The sequence below is a fragment of the Sceloporus undulatus genome, chromosome 3 (genome assembly GCF_019175285.1).
Source record: "Sceloporus undulatus isolate JIND9_A2432 ecotype Alabama chromosome 3, SceUnd_v1.1, whole genome shotgun sequence".
Lineage (NCBI taxonomy): Eukaryota > Metazoa > Chordata > Lepidosauria > Squamata > Phrynosomatidae > Sceloporus > Sceloporus undulatus.
The window spans coordinates 22,432,467-22,457,260 of record NC_056524.1 but is presented as its reverse complement, the minus strand read 5'-3'; the positions used below and the strand labels follow the sequence as shown (position 1 = coordinate 22,457,260).

Sequence of the window (24,794 nt, the reverse complement as noted above, 5' to 3'; positions counted from 1 at the left end):
AGTGGAGCATTTTATACTTACCAAAGACCAGACTTTGGGTTTGACAAACCCGACTGAATATCCCTGGACCAGTCATCAAATTGCTCTTGTTCATATACTTTAAACTGTTCTAGAAGGTCATCAGCAGTTCGCTGGAAGTTTTGAAATCCAGATAGGTCTGAAAGAAGGGCCTCTGCAATTTTAATGGCATCATCCACCTTATACAAAGAAATAATGGATATTAACCAGGTACTTCTCAACTGTCTCTTCAAGCAACACAACCAAATAACACAAAATATGAAAGCTACAGCTATCTAAATAGCTCAGACTATCAGCCTCTCCAACACTTGCAGGGGGGTTGTACATATACATTTTCATGCAGAAGGCAGAGATTGAATTCTGATCAACTATCAGCTTATCTTTACTTATAGAATATCAAAGGTTTGAGACAAAAAGCACATAATCAAGCTGCAGATATTAAAATAATATATGATTTGTACATAAATTTGGTGCATAGTTAGGATGCTTAACTCCCACTAGATACTATCCTGAGCCCTATGGAACATCAAGTACAGAGTAATCCTCAGTTATCCATGACAATCCACTCTAGTGCCTATTTCCTTACACATACACTTCCAAGCACACGGAAATTCAACAAACCATTCAGTACTAGTTCCACCTTAATAGAAGAATCTTGTCAGCAGTTTTACTTCAGGCTCCATTTGCAGCCTGTTCCCTTTCTGAGCAGAGATGGATCTAAGTACCTGAGGACAAGCATGATCAAGATGCTATCAATAAGACATAGTTTTAGAAGCTACTGATCAGCCCCACAGGGTAACAGTACAATGAGGCTGGTGAGATAACAAAGACGTTCCACAGAACCCAGGGAAACATGGCAATTTTTACTCATTAACTGCACACTTTAACTTTAAATGAATCCATTTGAAGCATTTTACTGGAGTGGAGAATTTCAGTCAGAGAAATAGGACCACTCCTGAAAGGAATGACAATCTGAAAAGTCACTCTTCTCTTTAAAATAAAGGTACAATATGTTATTTTTTAATCAGTGAATGGATACAAACATGGATCAGGTTGTGAATTCAAACTGGTACCTTCAATTGTAGTTGTCGCACCCAAACAATATTGTTTACCACTTCAGAGAGATTTTTGCCTGAAAGTGGCCCTGATGCATCACCTGGAGTACCATGACATCGTGTCTCAAAGTCTGCTTGATAATCTGTATAAGAGTATTAAGCAAGCATTAATTAATAGATAGCCTTTACAAAGCACTGAAGTTTTTAGTTTTAATATCTAGCATAATATGAATGTGGTTGAATTTGACATGTTTTGCAGTAGCTGTACTACAGAATGTGTTCTAAATTAAAACCATAGATTTTGGCAGCCTCCAACATTTGTCAAACTTTGGCGTCTCACTAGGCCAAAACATAATGCAGAAATCATCCAGTTTGAGATCACTTTAATTGCCCTGGCTCAATGCTAGGGAGGTCTAGGTACTGTAGTTTTTTGAGACATTTAGCCTTTTCTGTCAGAGAGTTCTCGTGCTCCAACAAACTACAATCCCCAGAAACTCCCAGCACTGAGCCAGGGCAATTAAAGCAGTCTCAAACTGGATTATTTCTGCAATGTGTTTTGGACCAATAATCCAATAAACCTAGAATTGAGGACTATTTTGATGGTGCTAGAAAGAGCAAGATTTAAGTAGGAATATGAACCTGATAGGCATTTATTTCAGCCTTACATGTTGAGTATGATGCAGAACCAAACAAAAAGCATGAGCCTATTATTGAAAAGAATACACCAGAGATCAAGAAAAATATTAACTATTGCATAAGTTTAAAAAAACAACAACAAGTACATGAAGTTATCTTAGAAAGTTTCTATCATATATACCTACCTTTGATCGAGTCTTGAAGTTTTGCCAGCAATGTTTCTCTTTCTAAAAGCAATTCTTTGCTAATGCTTGGCCGTCTTACTAACTCCTTGTATTTCTGAAAAGCTTGAAGCAGCTATAAATATATAAACAATTATCACTAAACAAAAAACAAAAACCCAGCAAATAAGAGACTACTGTTCAAAACAAATATCTTTTTAACTGCAATGTATAGCTGTATGACCTAAATGTAAACTGCAGTTTAATAGGACAATATCACACTATACTGTTGTAGCACCATTATTCCACCTTAACTGCTATAGCAACTTCTTTTGGAATCCTGAGATTTGAAGTTTGGGGAGCATCATTTAGAATGCCCAGCTTGAGATCGCTAAACTACAAACCCCAGAATTCCACAGGAGGCTACCATAACAGTTAACGTGGAATAGTATAGTGTGATAAATTACAACAAGGCTAGAATACTGCTTTAGTAAAGTACACTATGAAACTAGCAAGAGTTTTATTTATTTTTCCAGTTTATATTTCAGCACAACAGAGACCTCAAAGCAATTTATGAGAAAATAAAACATTTAAACTAAGCAAAACTCATGGCAAGCATAAATACCCATGGCAACATTAAAAACATCCAGAAGTCAGTAAAGTATTTTCTCTCCCTAACAGACAGAGACTGTGGGACCCAACACAGTAGCTATATCCAACATGGCAGACTTTTCAAATTATACTTCTGTTTCTCCTGTGGAACACCAATGATCCCTGAAAAACAGCCTAGCAATGATTCAATGATTCATACATATTATTTATAGGACTTGTGCTTTTCATTGTCAAGTAATGCTGCTGATTTGTTAAAAAGTTTACCTGCTGTGGACTATCTTGAATTTCTGAAATAAATGTTTTCAATTTGCTTGCTATTTTTTGTTCAGCTGGAGCAATAATTCGTTCATACTGACGTACAGCCGCTTTCCACAATGGCTGCAGACCAAGAATGTAAATTAGTCTGGTGCATTTCCATCAAAATTCCATCAAATGCAAGACAGAAAACACAGGTATAAGTTATAAGGTGTACCTCTGTGTAGGGATTATAATGCACAGGATTCAAACCAGCAAAAGGCTCAAAAACCTGAGCTAGATGCAGTGCTTGCTGTTCACCAGTTGGCAAAAAATAAGTCAGTTTCTCATGAAGTGTTCTAATGGATAATACCTACACAAGAAAAGGCATAATGTAGACATGAGCCCATGCTCTGCAACAGTTATTTGCCAAATAACTATACAGAAAATGATGGATCTTTCTAAACTATTCTATTAAAAAGTACAGTTCAAAAAATCTACAAACAAAAAGATCTTATGAAAACTGTACTAATCCAGTAGCAATATATTAAAATGTGATTTTTTAAAATATATCATTATATTATTGAAGACTCTGCAAAACCATACTCTATCACTCCATCGTATGTCATATTGAGGTTGGAGCAAGCTTGTTTTCAGCAGCTCCAGAGACTAGGACCCAGAGGAATAAATTCAAACTACAGGAAAAGAGATCCCACTTAAACATTAGGAGGAACTGCATGTCAGTAAGAGCTGTTATTGGAACACACTCCCTCAGAGAATGGTGGAGTCTCCTCTTTGGAGATTTTTAAACAGAGGCTGGATGGCCATCTGTCAGGGGTGCTTTCACTCTGTGTTCCTATATGGCAGGGAGTTGGACTGGATGATCCTTGTGGTATCTTCCAACTCTATGGTTTTATGATTCTATGATCATGGCACAGAGGTGAGCAGAGATTCTCACAAGAGATATCAATGGTATGTCAGCCCTGGCAGGTTATCAGGCTGATAAGAAGACTTCACGAACTGCTCTGGAGGTGGTCTTTGTATCTATCATTCAAAGACCAGCATAAATAAATATGAGGATCTACTTGGACCAATGACATCACAAATGTTCAAGTTACAATATAATGCTACATGTCCATGTAGTATTATATCACTTAGGCTACGTCCACACTGCAGACATAATTGCATTTACTGCAGTCTGAGACTGATTTAACTGCCACAGCTCAGTGCTACGGAATCCTTGGAAGTGTAGTTTTGTTGAAACATTTAGCCTTCTCTATGGCTCCGGTGGTACAACAAACTACAGTTCCCAGAATTCCAAAGCATTGCGCCATGGCAGATAAAGTGGGGCCAAAATGGTTTACGTCTACTCTGTGGATGCAGTCCTAAAATAACAAGAACATAAACATACAATTAAGGTCATCTGGAAAACTACAATTACTTTAGAAGTTGTCAACTGCATCTTAAGAGACTGTATCCAAGAGCTTTCCCAATGCATATCCAATTACTAAAAATGAGGCTTCTATTAAATTTCACTGCGGTTTACTTTCTGCCAAACAAGCTACATAGGATTCAGCATATGAAGATCCTTTGTATCAAGCCAGAGCCATCACATATTCATCACGTATTTTCTACTTTGACTAGTAGTAACTTTTCTTGGTCTCAAAGCTACACCAGATAAGACAACAGGATCTGATCCCTCATATCTTGCACAGAATTGTGCAAAGCAACCACAAGACTGTGCTGGTTTCCCCCCACCTCCCCGTTTCCTGATGTTTTCTCTAATGGTGCCAACAGCAGTTGCAGGGATTGCTGTTGTTTTTAATTTTTAAAAAAGGATAATTAGGGAGGGTTTAATATTACATTCCCAATTCCATGGTGCCAGTCTGAATCAGTTCCCTTGTGGCTGCTTTTTTCCAAATATTCCAAGAGATCCATACATAGATTTCCATCATCCCGCTCAGTTTAACCCTTAAAGATGAGGTCTTTCTTTGCAGCTAAGCTCCCTTTAACTAGGCACAAAACTTTTTGGTCTTGTAAATGCAATGCAATGAAGCATCCCCATTTTTAAAATTACATTTAAAAGCTTCAGTTATTGTTCCTTTCATTCCCACCCTAAAAAATTGGAGCAAAATGATACCTCTTCAAGGCGTTTACCAAGTTTGCCTAGTGCTTCAGGAATGTATTTTTCAGCTTGCCATAAATGTGGAGTGTAACGCTGCCAGAGCTGTCCTGTAAGATGATCACAGGCTGCTACCCACTGTTCACAAATTGTGATGCCAGCTTTCAGGTTTTCCTTCACAATATGAAAGGAATCTTCCCAGAGATTAAAAGTTCCCAGCTTCTTCTGAACAAACCTTCCAAGAGATCCAGCTGAAACCACATAAACATACTGAGTAAATTAACTGTGCTTTCAAAAATGTTACACTTTTTTCTGGTTGGAAAGAAAGTTCTCCTTCACTATATATTTCTTCAGACCTTGCCTGTTAATTAGAAATATTTAGTAAACATGTTTAATCACTACATTCAAACCAGAAGGCACCTTCATCCCATCAGTATATACCAATTTTCAAAGAACAATCACAAAAAATAATAACAGTGTTGACTCAAAGTTTAGCATAGCTGAATCAACATGGTAAGAACAACCAAGACCTTTACATAACATTCTGTCACTAGTACTTCTGGGTTATATAAAAGTTCTGGCCTGCCTAAACACACATTTCTAAATACAGACCTTTAATCCAGAAGATTAAACATCTGTAAAGATTAAATTTACACTTTCTTTAGCATCAAACTCATGTTAGACCCAAACCATTAGATGTTGTTCCCTCTTAAAAGATAACAAGTAGCCTTGCTTCAGGGGAGCAAATCAGTAAGGTTTGCTACTTTGTCATCTTAAACACTTACTTCCACTAGATTTTAAGAAAGTCTACAGAAGGTGCAGCACTGCTGAAATTGAAAGTATAAGTCAATGGAAGGTTTCAGCATCAAAATCATGGGTTTTGATATAACCCATGGATAAGTCAAGGATAAAACGTAGGGGGCTATAACGAAGGATGGAAAGGGGGAAATACCACTTCCATCCCTCCTTCTCCTTCTCTGGACCTCTCCCAACTACCCAACACCATTTGAAATGATATATAAAATATTTAAACAGGGCTATCATATGACCTCTTAACCTTCTCTTCACCAGGCTAAACATCCTCAGCTCCCTAAGTCGTTCCTTATAGGGCATGGTTTCCAGACCCTTCACCACTTTAAGAGGGCAACTAAAATAGTGAAGGGTCTGGAAACCATGTCCGATGAGAAATGACATAGGGAGCTGGGGATGTTTAGTTTGGAGAAGAGAAAGTTAAGAGGTGATATGATAGCCCTGTTTAAATATTTGAAGGGATGTCATATTGAGGAGGGAACAAGCTTGTTTTCTGCTGCTCCAGAGAACAGGACCCATAACAATGGATGCAAGCTACAGGAAAAGAGATTCCACCTCAACATTAGGAGGAACTTCCTAACAGTAAGGGCTGTTCAACAGTGGAACAAACTCCCTCAGAGTGTGGTGGGGTCTCCCTCCTTGGAAGTCTTTAAACAGAGGCTGGATGGCAATCTGTTGGGTATGCTTTGATTGAGAGTTCCTGCATGACTGGATGCCCTTGTGGTCTCTTCCAACTCTATCATTCTATGATTTCCAGGTGCTGGAAGAGAGGTTTTAACACCAGACTGAGAAGGGAAGCAAGTGGTGTTAAATGAGGTGTTTCTTCCATGGAAAGGAGAGGCTTACAAATCAGACTGGGGAGGGAAGCAAGTGGTGTTAAATGACATGTTTCTTCCATGAGAAGAGAAGGCTTGCAAATCAGCTTGGGGAGGGAAGCAAATAGCGTTCAATGAGGTTTTTTCCATGCGAAAAGAACCCTTGCAAATCAGAATTGGAACCTCTTACACACACACAGAAAGAGAGAGAGCCTCCAGGCACCAAGAGTGGGGCATCAGGCTTGCTTGTTTTAGGACCTTTCTAAGCAGTAGGATTTTAGGGTCAATTTTGGGGCATAATTTCTCAACTTATAGTTGAGTATATATGGTAATTTGATTTTGATTTGGCAAGGATAGAGAAGAACAAGCTAGCAAATGGCCAAACAGCTTAGTATGAAGGGGCAGTTGGCTTTGCAGAGGAAAAAATTACAGCCTTCACAGGTAGAATTGGAATTACAATGATAATTTATATCTAGCTGTCACTTTGAAGACCTTTGAAGATATGTCTCCATGGGAAAGGAAAAAAAGGACTCCTTTATCAAATTCAGGAGGCCCTAAAGAACATTTGGGCAGACCCTAGTAAACTTTACTTTGAAGCATCTGAGCTTAAGCAGACTATGGGTATGTTTGTCCAACAGATCAGTCAGCTACTCAGTACTCTCACTAAGCAAAGTTGATTCCCTGCTGCAGAGAGCAAGGGTGGGCAAAGTGTAACCCTGGAACTGTATGTGACCTCCAAGTGACAAAAAAGGGAGGGACTGATTGTCTTACTTTTGGCTCTTGGGAGACTCCAAAAATGGCAATGCATCTTTTAAACTGATTGCAGGAACACTGTTCCCTACTTAAAATTTAATAAATACCCATTTTAAAAAAACGGAAGTGGACTTCTGACACATTTGGTTTTGGTTTTGCTTCTTTTGCCATTATGTCCAGCCAAGGGGTCCATGGCAAAAAAACTGGCTGGCAGATCTGCCTCAGCTGTCCATTACTGTCACACAGTATCTATTCCTGGTCCAGCCAGATCCTTTACTGGAGATGATTGGGAAGTGTGATAAAGGTAACATATTTTATACTGAAGGAGAAGAGAAATGATAGTTCAAGTAACTCTACTCCATATTACAAGGATGAAGGTTCATTTCAGGCAAATAGGATATTTTTTCTTTTAACCCACAGCTTTACCTATGACATCCAAAAGATTTTGCATGCGCTGCTGTGGAAAAGGTTCATGATCAGCTTGTCTCCACACATCATCAACAGTATCCCGTGTTGTGTCCACTAAATCCACAACTTCAAATAAAGACAGACTGTCCAAATTGTAATAATCCTGGAAGTACAAACAATAATTTAAAAACATGATTTTTATAGGCATACTGCAAACTTTAAATAACTTACCCAAGAATATTTCTGTGCCATTTTTGTATATATAAATGCAAATGCAAATCCTTTGGGACTTTGCTATTTAATTATTTATTCTTTACATGCAGCTGGAATCTTCTGGAGACAGGGCAACAATTGTTGAAATAACTATAATTTATTATGTGTTCATTATGAACCAAATCTGTTATTATTTATGAAAATATCAATGTTTATATTTTAAATAAATAATATATAAGTATAGAAATACCCACTTCTTAAATAATTTTTCCCAAATAGCTTACATTAAGAAAGCACCAGCAGCTACAGAGATAGTATTCTAAGGAAATAAGTAGTTAGCATTGGGGAGAAGGCCAAAAATGGTTTTAAGCAGATGTTGCAAGATAACAGCAGGTACTTGGCCCCTTTTGCCTAATTGCCTATTATGAATACATAATAATGAATGAATGTTCATAAGTCTCTCTCACATCACCACTTGGTAAGGAGTCAGGTACCCTGCTCCTCGAGAAGTTGCTCAGAAATTGAAATCTTACCTACCAGCATGCCATTTTATCAGCCATGATTTCGTATAGAACCCAGTCAAACACAAAACAACTCAACTGCTCACTGCCCACATAAAACACCATCTATTTTTTTTTAATATCTCACCAATGTCATTGGGTTCTTCTATAGCATATGCTTACCTACATGAATCATAAATCACTGAATATAGCCAAATCATAATAAATTCTATATTTGACACTACCTAGTGGTTTCTAAACTAAGTAAAATATCCAAATGGTCAAAGTCAAGTGCTTATGGAGACAACCTATAAACTTTTGACCCTTTGGGTAGGATCTTATGGAATCATCAGACTATGTTTTCATGCAAGAAAGTTTTGCTGCTCACTTGCACAGCCCAGTTTGTCACAACCAGCATTAAAAACAAAGTATATGACTACTAGATTGTAGCCAATGGCCAATTTGCACAATCTGCACACTTCTACTTTAGAATGGTGGGGTACTCAATTTTTGCTGCTCCCCCTTATTCACAGTAACCCTCTGTGCACTGTCAGATTTGCTCTTGAATGTTTAAGGGACCTTAAAACAGCAGTAGGCAACGCACACAAGCTTCCTGAGGGCTGTTTTTATCACCCTTCACCTCTCCAGACTCCCTCAAGTGCCTTTTCCTGGTCCCTTCAAAAGGATATATAGTCTTTCTTTCAAAAGTGGAGAGAGGAAATAGCCCACACACACATCATTTAAAGTTTAAAAAAGAAAAATGAGGAACTGACTTCTGCATAAAGCCACTACTGGAATCAATGATGAGAGAGTTCTGGATATTTAATATTTATTCTTTTAGCAGTCTATGCAACTGCTGGGAGCAAAAGACTGGTCTCAGGCCAGCTGCTACTGCATATCCTTACTCTAGAGTCTGAATGGACAACTCTGGGATGCTGGGGGAGTGTGCATTAGCTTCCCAAGAGCCCTTGGAGAGCTGTACCATGCACTACATTCCCCACCATCAAAAACTAATGCCCTCCAATGACCTCTGGGATGTGTGCAGCATTTCTGCCATGTTTTTAGGCCCCATCAGACCATTTTAGAAACAAGAGAGGCATTATTAAAAAAAAAAAAAGCAGGAAATAAGTGGAAAACATTTCTGCTTTACTTTCAGTTTTAAAAGAAGGCCTCCCTCAGGACCTGGGGGTTCCAAAACATGACAAAAATGTCCCGTTCCCCCCCCCCCACATTTGGGGGAAAACAGCCCTGGGGCCACTCTTTGGTCATCCTTATTTTAGAACAGTATGAGGTATCTCAGCGTATATGCAGTAAGAATTGTGAAACAGTGAAAATCAAGTATTTTGTCTTGACTGATCAACTAACACAAAACCCTCACTGGATTCAATGGTGGGCATGTAAATATAAACAGCAAAACAGTATATTCCCTGTTTTTCATATCTTGTAATACTTTTTTTTTCTTGAGAGCAAGGGAAATGTAATGGTTTGAATGTTGATCTAGGACTCTGAGAAACTAGGGGTTGACTCCCTCCATTTTGGGCAAGGTACACTCTGTCATTCATAGCAGAAGGTAATAGCAAACCTCCTATGAATAAATCTTGCCAGGAGACCCTATGATAGAATTAGCATAAGTCAGAGCCAACTGGAATGCACATAACAACAAGAACACATTTTCTATGTATGAATTAAACACTGAACTTTATAAAAAGAATTACTGAACAAATGAAGTTACACACATATGCAATGGCTTCAAACAGTTCTCTAAAATGCAAGGCTCTCTCCTTGCTAGATGACTTGCTTCCACGTTGAGCACGCTCTATCCAAAACTGAAATTCATCATTTGGAGAAAGTATTGCTGTAAAAAAAAACCATCAGTAGATACATCATTTCAGAGTTACTGAGTATTTTTTGATTTTTTAAATTATTTATCAGATTGAAGAACTCTTAATTTGACATATAATCCTATACTGAATTCATCTTTATTTGGAAATCTATAGAATCATAGAATCGGATATCAGTCCAAACTATAGCTTGAAGACCATAAAACCTAGATCAGTGATGGTGAACCTATGGCACACATGCCAGAGGTGGCACTCAGAGCCCTTTCTGTGGGCGCACATGCTGTCACCCTAGCACAGAGATTGCCAGAGCCTCTTACTAGAAAGCCAGAGGGACATGGCACTTTGCAATAAATAAGTGGAGTCTGGGTTGCAGTTTGGGCACTCGGTCTGTAAAAGGTTCACCATCACTGACCTAGATGCTTTTGATATGGCGTACATACTGATTAGGATACTATGGGTATCTAGAGATGTTATGGTTTGTAAAATACATTGATTCGTTTAAATGTGTCGATGTCAAAAGCCTGGAAAATGAGCTGCGGAGTACTCTTCAGTAACTACATATCAAACTTCCTTAACTTGCAGCCAATATAGTTTGAAACTATTAGAAAATAGCAAAAAAGACAGTTATAGGACATCCCTCTGCCTCTACCATAGGGAACCCTGCCACATCCCTCTTCCTCTACCATAGGGAACCCTGCATGCCACATGTGAGGATAGGCCCAGTGCTGTCTCACAGACCAATGGGATGGGAGCGGAGGGTGGATCTCACTCCCTGGGAACAAGAGCTGCTCATTCAGCCTATACACTTAAGGAATGACTTATCCTTTAGGGGCTCAAGAGGTGCACTAGGGCAACAGGCATGCCTCAAGGTTCCAACAGCTGTCTTTATTTATTATTTATTTAGGTATTTATATCCCGCCCTTCAGCCCTAATTAGAACAGGACAGGCACAACACATCCAGCAGAGAAAGTAGTGTAATCTTGTTTCAAGGCTTCATAACATCAAACTAAGGGCTATGCCAACCTGTATAGCACTTTCACTATTAAATAATTTGACAACTCACTGAAAATTAACTAACAGTGAAGTCAAGTCTTACACCATAATTCTTTAAAGTGAAACAGCTATGTTAATCTGTTGCAGCAATAATAATAAAGTATTTTGAGGAATATTAAAGACTTTGGCATACAATTTAGTGGACCATAACCCACGTCAGCAGATATAATTTTGTTCATAATTATTTAAAAGCAAGCACTATTGAAATGAAACAAACGTGCTTACAAATTGATGCTCAGAATTACAGATTTCTGTATCTCACCATTTTTCTACAAACAGGAAGCTTTAAATACCTTGAACATCATCTTCCCGATATTTGGTGCCTGTGTAAGAAGTATCAGACCTCTTCAAAACAGAACCTAAACCAGCCTCCAACTCTCGTAAAAGATTCTGAAGTTTGGGATCAAAATCTCTACTCCATTTCTCATCCTGCAACAAGGATTTCAAGAGCTATGAATATCATATTACAATTGGGTGCCATCTTCTTAATACTAAGACTTTTATGCCTAAACACCACATATTAATCAAGGCCAACATATGAAGAATAAGCAACTGGACATGTATAGATGTTCAAATAGCCCCATTCTTGTTTTGTTCATGACTTTCCAACATCCTTCAACACCTTGCTCAATATTTTCCTCATTCCTTCATCTCATTTGATGAGGGGACTATTCTGTTGTTCTCATCAAATCATTTCCTCTCACCTTAGCTCCATCCCCGAACTCTTCACTGTCATCCCTCCAACCATTATCTCTTCCCTACATCTCATGTTGAACCTATAGCTCCAACCTACTGCATCAGACATACCACTGCCTCTCCTCCTCTCAAGGAATGAGCTTGACATGCATACTTTCAAATCATGACATATTTGGGAAATGTTGTAGTAAAAAAAAAACAGTATAGTGAAAAAAGAGAATGTAGTCAATCGGGGACGGGGAGAAATCCTGCAAATGTATTGACATAATATGAATTCTCACCTTCAACAATACTGGTGCAAATACCTGACGCACTGCTTGATAAAGCATATTGACAGGAGAATCTAGCATAGATGATACAAGAATATTGCTATGAAGGTTATCTTCTGTGATAACATCTGGTCGTAGCTTGAAGAATACCAGCATCTTATCTTCTGAATTACCAGCTTCAACCTGAATGATAAAGAAACACAAATACTGACATTAACTGCAAAACTAACAGCTTATGACCACTGTGAAAATATTTATACTGTAGATTATAAACTACAGTAAGTAGTGTACCAAGACTAAACTGACATGTTTCCTGCTCATATGTTCATAACCAACATGAAAAGAGGAAAGGAAGTCTGCTAATAGGTGAGACAAAATCTTATCATTGCTATGACATTATCAGAAGAATCATGGAGAAATATGCATTTTAAATCATAGTTAAAGAAAAGACTAAAATAAGATGTAATGGCAGCACACTCCTTCTAATCTAAACCAAGCAATCAGAGAAATCGCAGGGAAAGATGCCATGACAGGAGGCCTAGCACTGAATGAGCTGAGGAAATAAAGGGGAAAATATAGAGAAAACAATGAAAATACCAGAAATCTGTCTTATAAGGAACCAGACCATGAAATCATTCAGCCCAATACTGTCCAGGTTGGCAGCAACTCCACAGAGTTTCAAACAGGATTTTTACCCTAGTCATGTTTTGACGTCTCTAGTATTCCTCTATTGTAATTTCTCTGCCAAATGCTATCCAGCTTTGACTCTTCTTAGCGTGGTGTGGAGGTAGACACACTTTTATATTCAAAAGTCAATTGATCATTCCATTGAGTTAAAACAGTAAAAACAATATCATTTTGTATACCATGCAGTTTATACCAGAGGTGACCTAGTTTTTTTTAAAAGCAAAATGCCAATGGTTCTCTAAATTGTATTAAATGCACAGGTCAAGTGCAGAAAGGATTTCTTAAAAGTAAAAGTACAACTAATTTGTTAAATAATCCTGAACAAAGGTAAAGAACATTGGTGGCGGTCTTATATTGAACATTAACAGGTATATCTGATTTCCTCTCTACACACGGACAAGTTCACACCGTATTAACTTCACCAGCGTTAGCTACTAAAACTAGCATCAGCTCTCTGAAGTTGGGCTATTTCCCCACTGTTTGCTACCTCATGGGCTTTTTTTACTTCTTTATAATGGAGACATAAGGATTCCCACCTAAGTTACACTTCCCTGGATCAGATCAAACTCTATTTAGTTTCATATTTTTAGCAAGAACTCCAACAGACAGAAGGAAACAGGTAAAGGGACAGCAGAGAAGTATCCAGCTTCTATCATTGCTGACACACTAAAAAAAACCACTAAACTGTGGAATCTTAGGCGCTTTACAGACGGGCCCCTTGAGGCACCGTCATTACGCGCGAAGGGCGGCGCTTCCTGACGCACCTTGCCCCTCGCACATAATGAGTGCGTCAAAATGGTGGCGCCCTATACAGATGGGTGCCACCATTTTGATGTCGCGGACGCACAGCGTTGATGTTGCACACCGGAAGTGGTGCCACGAGTGCATGCCTTGCGCTTTGCAGCGCCTCTTCCGGGGCCCAGGAAGAAGAGCTATTTTGGCGCTTCTTTGTTGCTGCACCCGGGAACCATGCGGTTTGGCTGCTGCAGTTCCCAGACACAGCAACCGGCAGCGGCGCGAGACCGCCTGTTTTGGGCGGTCTGTAACACACCTTATTCTAACAAGTATTAGTGCTGTGCAACGTCACCTCAAGTGTTTCAGTAGGCCTATTATAGAATCCTAATGCCTAAATCCAATGGTTAATCCCAGCTAGAGTAAATGAACAGAACCGTTTCGAATTCTGTAAATGATGGCTTACCATTCAGCAGATTCAAGGGGTTTATTCTAACCTCAATAAGAGATTGGATCTGCACCTGAGTCCTTCATATACTCTAAATGAGCAAACACACATTCTCTGGTGTGATAGACACCGGCCTTTTGCGATGTACCAGTGCCAATTCTAGGGTTAGGGACTGTGCGGCAACTACACAATCCCTAACCCTAGCATGGCACGGCAGCATAACAACGGTGGCGCTCTGTGTACACAGGCACTGCCATTGTTATGTAAGCACTGTGGGGCATCCATGCATTGCTGCAAGGCACTTACATCGCGGGTGTGCCACTGGCGCACTCATGGCGTCATTGCGGCACCAGAAAAAGAACCCAGTTTCTCTGGGTTCTTTTACCTCCACAGTGACAGTGTGCTGTTTGGGGGTTGCACTGTCCCTGCGGAGGAAACTAGGCCACCGGCAGGCCCCCGTTTCTTGGCGGTCTGTCCCAGGCCTACGTCCATTTAAAAAAGGATGCTGACCCAAGATCGTTTTGTCTTGTAATTTTCCTAGTCCAGAAGTGGCGTTGTCCTTTGGTAGCTGTGCTGGTCTGACTTACTGGAAGTGGCAGTCCAGCAAGATCTGGAGTGCTACCTGAAACCTCCCGCTGTCCTAATTCATGCGGCAGGTGAAGGGCCCAGCACTAGGGTCTACTTGAATGTCTGAGGAGCTGTATATGTAGTCCATTGGTAAAAGAACGCACTCTATCCTACTCTTCAAGGGCCAGTGGTCTGAGCATTGGACTATGACTCCCGAGACCAGGCTTCAATTCCCCTCTTGGCCATGAAGCCCAATGGCAAGCTCCCTCTGGACCAATCTTGCCAAGAGATCCCCATTCTAGGTTTGTCTTAGGGTCACCAAAAGTCAAAAATGACTTGCAGACACACAACAAGCAACAAATCCTACTCTTCAGCAGAAAAAACCTTCCAGAGCAGCTTATATAATCTCGCTTTTAAACACAAAAAGACACAACATAAAAGGGAAACAAGGTGAGGAAGAAAAGGGAAAATGCAAACTCAGGCATGTTGGATCTTAGTCCAAAACACATGCAGGAACAATCAGCCCTGGCTCAGTGCTGGGGATGCTGGGAACTGTAGTTTTGTGAGACGTTTAGCCTTCTCTGTCAGAGAGCTCTGATGCCGCAATAAACTACATTTCCCAGGATTCCCTAGCACTCAGCCTGGATCATTTCATAATTCCCCCTCATGAGCTTCCCCTTGGAGGACACAAACGGAGCCCAGTGATCTCTCTCCAGAGCCGCCTGCCGCCAAGGGCCCGGAGGCCCAGCGCAGGGTACCTGATTGGAGACCCGGGTCTGCTCCCCTGAGTGCTGCACGCACAAAAGGAACTCGTTGCCGTCGTCCAAGAAGTTGGCCAGCTCAGGGCTGGAGGAAAGCGGGGCCAGGCTTGCGAAGGAGGACAGCCCGAAGTAGTTGGCTGCGGTGGCTGAGATGAAGAGCTTCCGCTTGTCTCCGTCCCCGTCTCCGTCCAGAGGCATGGTGCCAGCCCCAGCAGCAGCACGCAGAGAGCGAGGCGGCCTGGGGTTGTACGCAAAGCCCCGGCGGCGTCCGCCCGTTGCTTAGGCCCGGTTTCTATGGCAACCGGCAGCCATGGCGGCGAACGGCGAACGGCCAATCGCGCGCGCCCAAGGCCAGAGCAACCGAAAGCGGCGCGTTCGATCGGTGATCGGTGAGCTCGGCAATCCTCAGGCGCTTCGTGGCTCAGCTGTAATTCCAGGCTGCTTGCCTTTTAAATTGCCAGCCCGCTTCCCTGTTGTTGTTGTTGTTGCTGTGTGCCTGCACACACTGGTGGCCCTAAGGCCCTATCATGCTGTTTCTTCGCAAAAGTTTACTTATTTATTTATTTTTATTTGTAACCCGCCTTTCTCCCAAGTTGGGACCCAAGGCGGCTTAGTGCTCTCTCTCTCTCTCTCTCTCTCTCCTCTCTAGCACTTTAAAGCATATATATATATACACACACACACACACACACACACACACATATATATATATATGTATATATGCTTTAAAGTATATGTGTTGTGGTGTTTGGTGGCGTGTATATATATATATATATATATTGTAAGCCACCTTGGGTCCCAATTTGGGAGAAAGACAGTTTAAAAATAAACTTGCCAAGGATACCTCATGACAGGTTTGCCTTAGGGTCACCTCATATATATGTTTTAAAGTGCTATATATATATATTAGCTGGATGCTCCAGGACTAGCCATATAACACCTATTTTGCAAGATCTTCACTGGCTGCCCATTCGCTTCCGGGTGCAATACAAGGTCTTGGTTATTACCTATAAAGCCCTAAATGTCTTGGGCCCAGGATACTTGGAGGACCGCATCTCTCCATATAATCCGCCCCACACACTCAGGACGGTCGGGAAGCAATTCTTAAGGGTTCCTAAAAAGAGATATCCCTCATCCTTGCGAAGGGCATTCTCTGCCTCGGCCCTGAAGATTTGGAACTCTCTTCCCAACAAGCTCCATTCTGTTACCTCCCTTGACCTGTTTAGGAAGAAACTTAAGACCTACCTCTTCCAACACACTTTCCCCCATGTGTTTTGACATCTGTTCCCCATCATATATGCTGCTTTCCAGCTAGTTCTGTCTTGGCTATGGTTTTTATTGTGTTTTTAATTCTGGTATGTTTTTATGATGTTTATATACTGTTGTCCAAATTGTATAATGTTTTATATCCTTGTTGTAACCCACTTTGATCTCCTTTGGAAAAGCAGGCTATAAATAAACAGTATTATATATATACACACACACAGCGCTTTTATGACTAAGGATATATAGGTTAAGGAACCACTTCTTAATAGCAACCAGGATGTTAAATCAGCAAGAACTGAACATAAAGTAACATTTCTTGACATCTTAAAATGACATTTTATAATGGCCCATTTTGGCCATGAATAACGTATCGGCAACAATACAAACAGATGCATATCTAAAATACTGCTCTTCCTGTTGTTGTTTTTAAGCATCCTTCTTGAGCTGCCTTGGGTCCAGTTAAGGAGAATGGCATTGTTTAAATGAAATAATACTGGACTGTTTTTGAAAGACTAGGCCCTCGGAATAGGAACATGCTCCAGTCAACATGGAGATGTAGCTCCACTGCCGTCAGCGTCTCCATGAAAGGGACCATGGACCAAGGTGGATGTGCTACAACTAGACTCAGGCAGTTGTTGGCTCTCCTTTCTGTAGTGCAGGTGTGCAGTGACAAAAGCAAACTAGGCCCAAATAGAGGTGCCAATGTTTTCTGTGGGTTTTGGGGGTTATGTGGCCATGTCCTGGAAGAGTTTATTCCTGATGTTTCACCAGCATCTGTGGCTGGCATCTTCAGAGCATTCCAACATCCAGCACTGTCTGAACTGTTTGACCTCAACAGCAGCGCACAAATAGCAGAGTGCAGAAGCACAACCCAGTGTGCAGTATTTGGCAACCAGGCACTGACCAACCTGAAATAAGGCACAGACAAGGCTGTCTTCTTCCCAAGTCCTTGAAGGCTTTTATTTTCCCAATTGCAATATGTACAACAAAAGCTCTGACATATACAGTTACAACCCACATTATCCAAACCATCACCAAACCAATGCCTGAAAGGCAGGAGACTCCGCCCTCCATAACTGCCATCCACCGGCCTGAGAGGAAGGAGACTCCACCAGGCAGGTCCAGCTCCATCAGGACTAGCCTGGAAGAAGGAAGAGCCCTCCTTCCAATCCATCTGCCTTGGTCCAGGCCTCAGAGGGAGAGAAGAACCACTGGACCTCATCCCCTTTCCCTCCATCATTCCCTTCTCCTTTTGTTTCATGTCTTTTAGATTGTAAGCCTGAGGGCAGGGAACTGTCTGATTAAAAATAATAATTGTAAGCCGCCCTGAGAGCCATTAGGGCTGAAGGGTGGGGTATAAATACCTAAATAAATAAATAAATAATGTCTGGTCCAAAGCACACCACAGAAATAATCCACTTTCTGACTGCTTTAACTACCCTGGCCCAGTGCTAGGGAATCCTGGGAACTGTAGTTCTTTGTGGCACTAGAGCTCTCTGACAGAGAAGGCTCAATGCCTTAATAAACTACAGTTTCCAGAACTCCCTAGCATTGAGCCAGGGCAATTAAAGCTGTCTCAAACTAGATTGTTTCTACAGTGTGTTTTGGACCTTAGACTACAGTTCAGTTCCAGTCAACATGTTCATTATTCAAAGCTGGTGGGAGTATCTAAAGGGCAATTGTTTGGGGAAGGCTGCTACAGGGGTTGCTAGTAGTTCATTAGTATTGTGGATTTTAAAACACAAGTTTAATTAATTTGTTTCTCTCTAATCCACTCTCCTCAACCCACACTTGTTCTAGGTTTCAGAGTCTTCATATACTGTGCATAACTAATTACAAAGGATTGGCACCTGGTCTTTCCCCTTTATACAGCCATATCATTAAGTTTTACATTTCCTTAAAGGGACATTTAACCCAACAGAGGATACAGTTTTTGCCATCCTTTTGAATTCAAAAGGGTGTTTATTTTTAAGTGGCAACAAAAAGGTTAATCCACTAAGCCACCTCTTTCCTGAGGTGCAGAGGTTTGAGTGCTGGACTTGGGTTCGAATCCCCACTCAGCCATGGAAACCTACTGGGCAAGTCACACTCTCTCAGCCTCAGAGGATGGGTGGAAATAATCCAGTTTGAGACCACTTTAACTGCCCTGCCTCAATGCTAGGGAGTGCTGGGAACTGTAGGCATTTGTGAGGCATTTAGCCTTCTCTGTCAGAGAGCTGTGGCACAATAAACTACAATTCCCAGGATTCCTTAGCACTGAGCCAGGACAGTGAAAGCGGCCTCAGACCGGATTATGTCTGAAGTGTGTTTCGGACCAAAGGCAACTACACTCATCCCTAAATATTTGCGGATTTGATTGTTCATGGATTTCATTAATGTGTCCTTTCTAGGAATCTCTAGGTCCTCCAGTGCAACTCTATGGTCAACTTTTACCAAAAGTCACACTGAAAGACCTAGATTCCTAGAGAGAACGCTCCACTAGGCATTTGTAGCTCCTCCATCGCAGTTCTATGGTCAATGTCTGGCAGACGTTGACCATAGAGTTGCATTGGAGGATCTAGAGATTCCTAGAAAGGTCCTCAGGTTAAAAAACATGGCGTTTTTGCTATTTCCGGTTCTTCCATGTTCCCGGGGGTTCTTGTGCCCCTAACAGTAGCGAGGAAAAAGTGTATGGGCATTCTTTTTTTTCCGGACTCCAATTCCCAGCATGCCTCAGCCTTGGCCTTAATAGCCGGGGCTGACGGGACGGGAAGTCCAGCGCTCCTGAGGTAGTTTGTCGCCAACCGCGTCACAACTGGGTCACAAGGCCCGTCTGTCACGACGCCCCGCCTCTTCCTTTCCGTCACAGACTCGCGTCACGGCTTGCCCTCAGGGGGCGTGGCTATGAGCTTTAGCTCCGTCCTGGTGTGGTAGCTCCGCCCGGAAGAGGCGGGGCGCGGCGTCTTGCCAGGAGAGGCGCGCCGCTGTCACTTCCTGCTCCGGCGTCTCTCGGCGTCAGTCGCGCCTCCTCCTCCTCGGCTTCTTCTTGTCGCCTCTTCTTCCTTGCCGGCGTCGCTGCGGGTCTTTCCCTCAGCAACCGCCTCCTCCTCCTCCTCCTCCAGGGAAGCCGAGGCCGAGGCCGGGAGGGCGCCACGGCGAGGGAGGCCGCGCTCGCCGCTTCAACAAGAAGACGAGGAGGAGGAGGAGGGCGTCCCGAATCCCCTTCAGCGTCGCCTCCTTGATCCGAGGAGATGCCCGTGAAGAAGAAGCGCAAATCCCCCGGTCAGGCGGGCGACGAGACGGGCCTCAAGAAGTGTAAGATCACCAGGTACAAGGAAGACAATGCCCAGCCCAGGCCCCAGTGCCAGCCCTTCCCTGAGCCAGGCCCCTGGGAAGGAAAGAAAGAAATAGGGAAGGAAGGAAGGAGGGAGGGTGGGAAAGAAAGAAGGATGGAGGGAAAGAAAAGAGGAAAGGAAGGGGAAAAGAACGATGGACGGAAGAGAGGAAGGAGATGAAGAAGGAAAGGGGGGAGGAAGAAGGGAAGGGGGAAGGAAGGATGGATGGAAGGAAGGAAGGAAGGAGAAAGGGACGGAGGGAAGGAAAGAAAGAAAGAGATAGGGAAGGGAGGAGAGATGAAAGAAGGTAGGAAAAGAAAAGAAGCAGGGAGGGAGGGAGGGAAAGAGAGAAAGAAGGTAAGAAAGGAAGAGAAAAAAGGGTGGAGGGAGGGAGGTGGCAAAGAATGAAGGAGGGGAGGGAAGGAGGAAGAAGAGAAGGGGGGGAAGAAAGAAGGAGGGATGGAGGGGAAAAGGAAGAAGGGAGGGTGTGAAAGAATGAAGGAGGGAGGGAGGTGGGGATGGAGCTCCTTATTCCCATCGCTACCCCTTCTCTTTCCTCAGCAGCTGAGGCTGAGAGAGTGTGACTTGCCCAGGGCTGCCCAGTGGGTTTCCATGGCTGAGCCAGGATTCCAGCCCTGGCCTCCCACACTGCGGAAATAATCCAGTTTGGTGCCTCCTTAGCTGCCATGTCTCTATGCTGTGGGATCCTGGGAATTGTAGTTTGTTGTGGCACCGGAGCTCTCTGACAGGGAAGAATGTGAGGAAGTAGGCCCAAGTCTAGGAAGGCTCATGCTATTGACTTCTGTCTTGCAGATCGTCTCAGAGGTGCTGCAGGGTCCCTGTGCACAGAGAGAGAAGGCTAAACGTCACGCAGCACTACAATTCCCAGAGTGTCTTAGCACTGAGTCCTGGCTGTTAAAATGGTGTCAAACTGTATTATTTCTGCAGTGCAGATGCAGCATTAAGTCTCAAAAGGTGTCACAAGATCCCTTTGGATACTCATTGGCTCCTCTGTGATATCAGAAAGGCAGCCTCTGATTTGGAGAGAAGACCTCCTTTCCCTCCCTCCGGCACCATGCTGACAATAGCTACCAGAGAGTTGGTCAGGTGCCATCTATGGTCATCATGGCTTTATTGTCTCCAACTGAAATGCAGCTTATGTGATGATTGTGTACTATTCCACTTTCATGTTGGTCTGACCATCCCCTCTAACCCCCTCTAGGAACAATTTTGGCTAGTTGTGGTTGTTGTTAACTGCCTTTGAGTTGAGTTCAACCCATGTTGACCCTGTGGATGAGAGACTTCCAAATTACCCTGATCTCCTGCAGACTCATGGCCATGGCTTCTCTGATCTGAGTCTATCCACCTGCAATATGGTTGTCCTCTTTTTCTGTTGCTCTGAACTTTACTACACATTATCATCTTGTAGTTATACATTGTCATGATGTTGTCAAAACAGGACAACCTCAGTTTACTGTATATACTCATGTACAAGTCTAGAATTTTTATTCAAAATATTGACCTAAAAAAAATGACTCGCCTTCCATGAGTCAATGTAAGTTTGGTACGTTAACTCATATTTAAACAGGAACCCTCCTCTGGTAAAAGGCAAGAGCATAATCTGTCCTGAAAGCACCTTCCTCTACTCTCTCATTCATCCAGCCTTTAATATGAGCACAGTTATGGCTGCTGGAATATTTTAAGTTGGCTTTTTTTTACCTTTGCTTCATCCTTTAGGTCTTTTGTTACATACCCCTAAATTTTACCTTGACTTATCCACAGGTCATATCAAAATCCATAATATTGCCTCCAAAATCTGCTCTGGAGTTATACATGAAGTTGACTTATAGTCAAGTATATACGGTAGTCATCTTTGCTTCTGGGGAGACTCCAGGCCTAATCTGCTCTACTCCACTGGTCTTTTTAGCAGTCCACAGTATTCTCAGAACTCTTCTTGAGCACCCCATCTCCAGCGAGTTGATTTTTTTCCCTGTTAGCTTTCTTCGCTGGCCAGCTTTCACAACTATACATAAAAATAGGAAATACAGTGGTGTGGACCATGTTAACTTTGGTACTTAATGATATACCTTTACACCTCATGATCTTCTCTAGTTGCTTCATAGCTGCCCTTCCAAGTCCTAATCTTCTTTCAATTTCTTGACAGCATTCTCTGCTCTGATTGATGATTGAGTCCAAGTATAGGAAATCCTGAACATATAGATCTGTTCATCAGCTGTTTTAAAATTATGTAGATCATTTGTAGTCATATTTTTTGTTTCTTTGAAGTTCAGCTATAAATCTGCTTTTGCACGTTCTTCCTTGACCATCTTCAATAATCAGATCAGTGGTACTCAGACTTTTTACACTTGGGATCCTCCTCCTTTACACCTACATATCGATGGTACCCCCTCCCACTCATTGTAGGAGCAATCACAGCATCCAAGTCTCGCGCCCCCCCTTGACCAACTCTCACCCACCCAAGGGGTGCCATCCCACCGTTTGAGAACCACTGATTTCAATTACGAATTATTTGAGTCAAAGAAATCTGCCCCCCATTGTCTTCTGTACAATGGTAGGTATAGCAGTAAAACAATATATACCACTGTAATGTTGCCATAGGTCCAGATTACAGTGCGCCCGCGTCATACACAGGCGCACTATATGCGGCTTTGACCACACGTGGAAAGCTGTGTGGGGCGTAAGGGGCGGCGTGTCCCATTCACATGAATGGGGCGCATGCCCATGGCTGGCATGCGCTGCATGCATGAGCCCCATTCATGCAAATGGGATTTGAGCATGCACGGAATTCGACTTACTCGGGGGGGGGGGGGAATGGATCCCTGCGTAAGCCGAGGGCGTGCTGTAGTTATATTATCCTGTTCCAAGAGAAAGATGGGTTAATAATCAATCATCAGTGGTGATTTCATGGTATGTGCCTTCTCATTTGAGATGGGTATAATGGAGGCCACTTATGCCTGTGTGAATTGTATCAGTAAGCCGTATAGGAAGCTTAACTGCAGTCCAAAACACACTGCAGAAATAATCCAGTTGGAGATTGCTTTAACTGCCCTGGCTCAGTGTTAGGAAATTCTGCAAGACATTTTGCCTTATTATTATTATTAACCTTTATTTATGAAGCGCTGTAAATTTACACAGCGCTGTACATGCAATCTTTTTAGTTAGACGGTTCCCTGCCCTCGGGCTTACAATCTAAAAAGACATGACACAGAAGGAGAAGGGAGTGGTGGAGGGAAAGGGTAAGAGGTCCAGCAGTTCCTCTCTACCTCCGAGGCCTGGACCAAGGCAGATGGACTGGAGGGAGGGCTTGGCTTCAAAATGGAAGGTTAATCTTCATCCAGGGAAAATACATACTCTCAAGTAGGATAATACATATACAATACATAGCAATACAGGAAATGGTTTGATAAACAGGCACTAAAAGAACATCAGATGGCAAGCGACAATTATGCAATGCCTGGGAACGCTTCTCTGAACAGGATGGTTTTCAACGCCGTTTTGAAGCTAGTTAAAGAAGTGATGGCTCTTGCTTGTGGGGGAAGAAGGTTCCAGGAGTGAGGGGCAGCAAGTGAAAAGGGGCGAATCCGGGATGGGGCAGAAGAAATCCTGGGCTGAGACAGGAGCCCTTGACTACCAGAACGGAGGGCCCTGGTGGGAAGGTGAGGAGAAAGAAGGTCTGATCAGTAAGGAGGGGCCAGTCCATGGAGGGCTTTAAACGTCGACAGCAGAAGCTTATACTGAATACGGAAAGGGAGGGGGAGCCAGTGAAGGGATGCCAACACAGGAGAGATGTGGTCAGAGCGGTGGGTGGAAGTGATAATGCGTGCAGCTGAATGCTGGACAGAGATTAAAAGACAGAGTGGAGAAAGAGGAAGCCCAGCCAGGAGGACGTTACAGTAATCAAGTCGTGAGATCACTAGGGCATGGACCAGGATCTTGGCAGTAGAGGCGGAGAGATATGGTCGGATTTTGGCAATATTGTACAAAAAGAATCTCCAAGCCTTGGCTGTGGTCTGGATCTGTCAGAGAGCTCTGGTGCCACAATAAAGTACAGTTTCCAGGGTTCTCTAGCACTGAGTCAGGGTAGTTAAAGCGGTCTCAGACTGGGTTATTTCTGCAGTTTTGAATCTGCCTTCCATGGAATTGTTAATCCATCCATTTTATTTGTTTTATTAATATCCTGCTTTTTTTCTGAATGTGATGCAAGGCAGCTCACAATATGAATTAAACCTAACAATTAAACATTAAAATATAATTAAACTACCATATTAAAGCAGTAATACTTTAAAACAATATAGAATCATTTTAAGAACATGGTAGTAAAGTGCAGTGTGGGCACCTCATTGAAGACTTTTCTGCATGGTCACTTTGTTGCCAAATTTTCTGTCCTGTCTGTTCTAATTTATTGTCTCCTGATCATTAGGAACCTTTTGCATGCAAAGCCTGTGCTTTACTACAGAACTTCGGCCTTTCGCCTCTTAACTCATGTCAGGCTACGCAGTAATTCAATCATATTATGTCAGTCAGTGCATGGAGAAGCAGAATCTGACAGCTGTGAGAATCTCCACCCCTTGCACCTTCCGAGTGACTTAATTATGCACAGTGATTTTACCTTTTTGGAGTAAATTAAGACATCTGATCAAGGAGCATATGTTAGTTTTCCAGTGAGAATTTCACCACGAAATTGTTCTTGTTGCCCTTTTCAGTATATCCTGCACTTTTCAGTGTGCCTGGTCTGGACAGGAGCAACTTTATCCTCTACCTTTCATCCACTTGCTCTCTGCAGTTAGTGCTTTATACCACAG

The 24,794-nt window shown here is 42.4% G+C and overlaps 2 protein-coding genes across 5 annotated transcripts in view; one reads left to right on the top strand and one right to left on the bottom strand.

Annotated features, from left to right (window-relative positions):
* Positions 1-15,715, bottom strand: part of DYNC2H1 (dynein cytoplasmic 2 heavy chain 1) — a 248,851-nt gene extending 233,136 nt beyond the window's left edge. For 3 of the 4 annotated variants that reach the window (XM_042458285.1, XM_042458287.1, XM_042458286.1), the window contains exons 1-11: positions 15,389-15,715; positions 12,209-12,379; positions 11,525-11,660; positions 10,074-10,192; positions 7,643-7,787; positions 4,857-5,089; positions 2,955-3,089; positions 2,747-2,860; positions 1,895-2,006; positions 1,092-1,216; positions 22-197 (exon numbers count right to left, since the gene is read on the bottom strand). In XM_042458285.1, coding sequence (XP_042314219.1) covers positions 22-197; positions 1,092-1,216; positions 1,895-2,006; positions 2,747-2,860; positions 2,955-3,089; positions 4,857-5,089; positions 7,643-7,787; positions 10,074-10,192; positions 11,525-11,660; positions 12,209-12,379; positions 15,389-15,589 — 1,667 coding nt within the window. In that variant the 5' untranslated portion in view covers positions 15,590-15,715. The remainder of the gene's footprint in view (positions 1-21; positions 198-1,091; positions 1,217-1,894; positions 2,007-2,746; positions 2,861-2,954; positions 3,090-4,856; positions 5,090-7,642; positions 7,788-10,073; positions 10,193-11,524; positions 11,661-12,208; positions 12,380-15,388) is intronic. The other variant, XM_042458288.1, reaches the window with a different exon arrangement.
* A 3,895-nt stretch (positions 15,716-19,610) lies between these two features.
* Positions 19,611-24,794, top strand: part of DCUN1D5 (defective in cullin neddylation 1 domain containing 5) — a 28,811-nt gene continuing 23,627 nt past the window's right edge. The window contains exon 1 of the mRNA XM_042457965.1: positions 19,611-19,964. Coding sequence (XP_042313899.1) covers positions 19,888-19,964 — 77 coding nt within the window. The 5' untranslated portion in view covers positions 19,611-19,887. The remainder of the gene's footprint in view (positions 19,965-24,794) is intronic.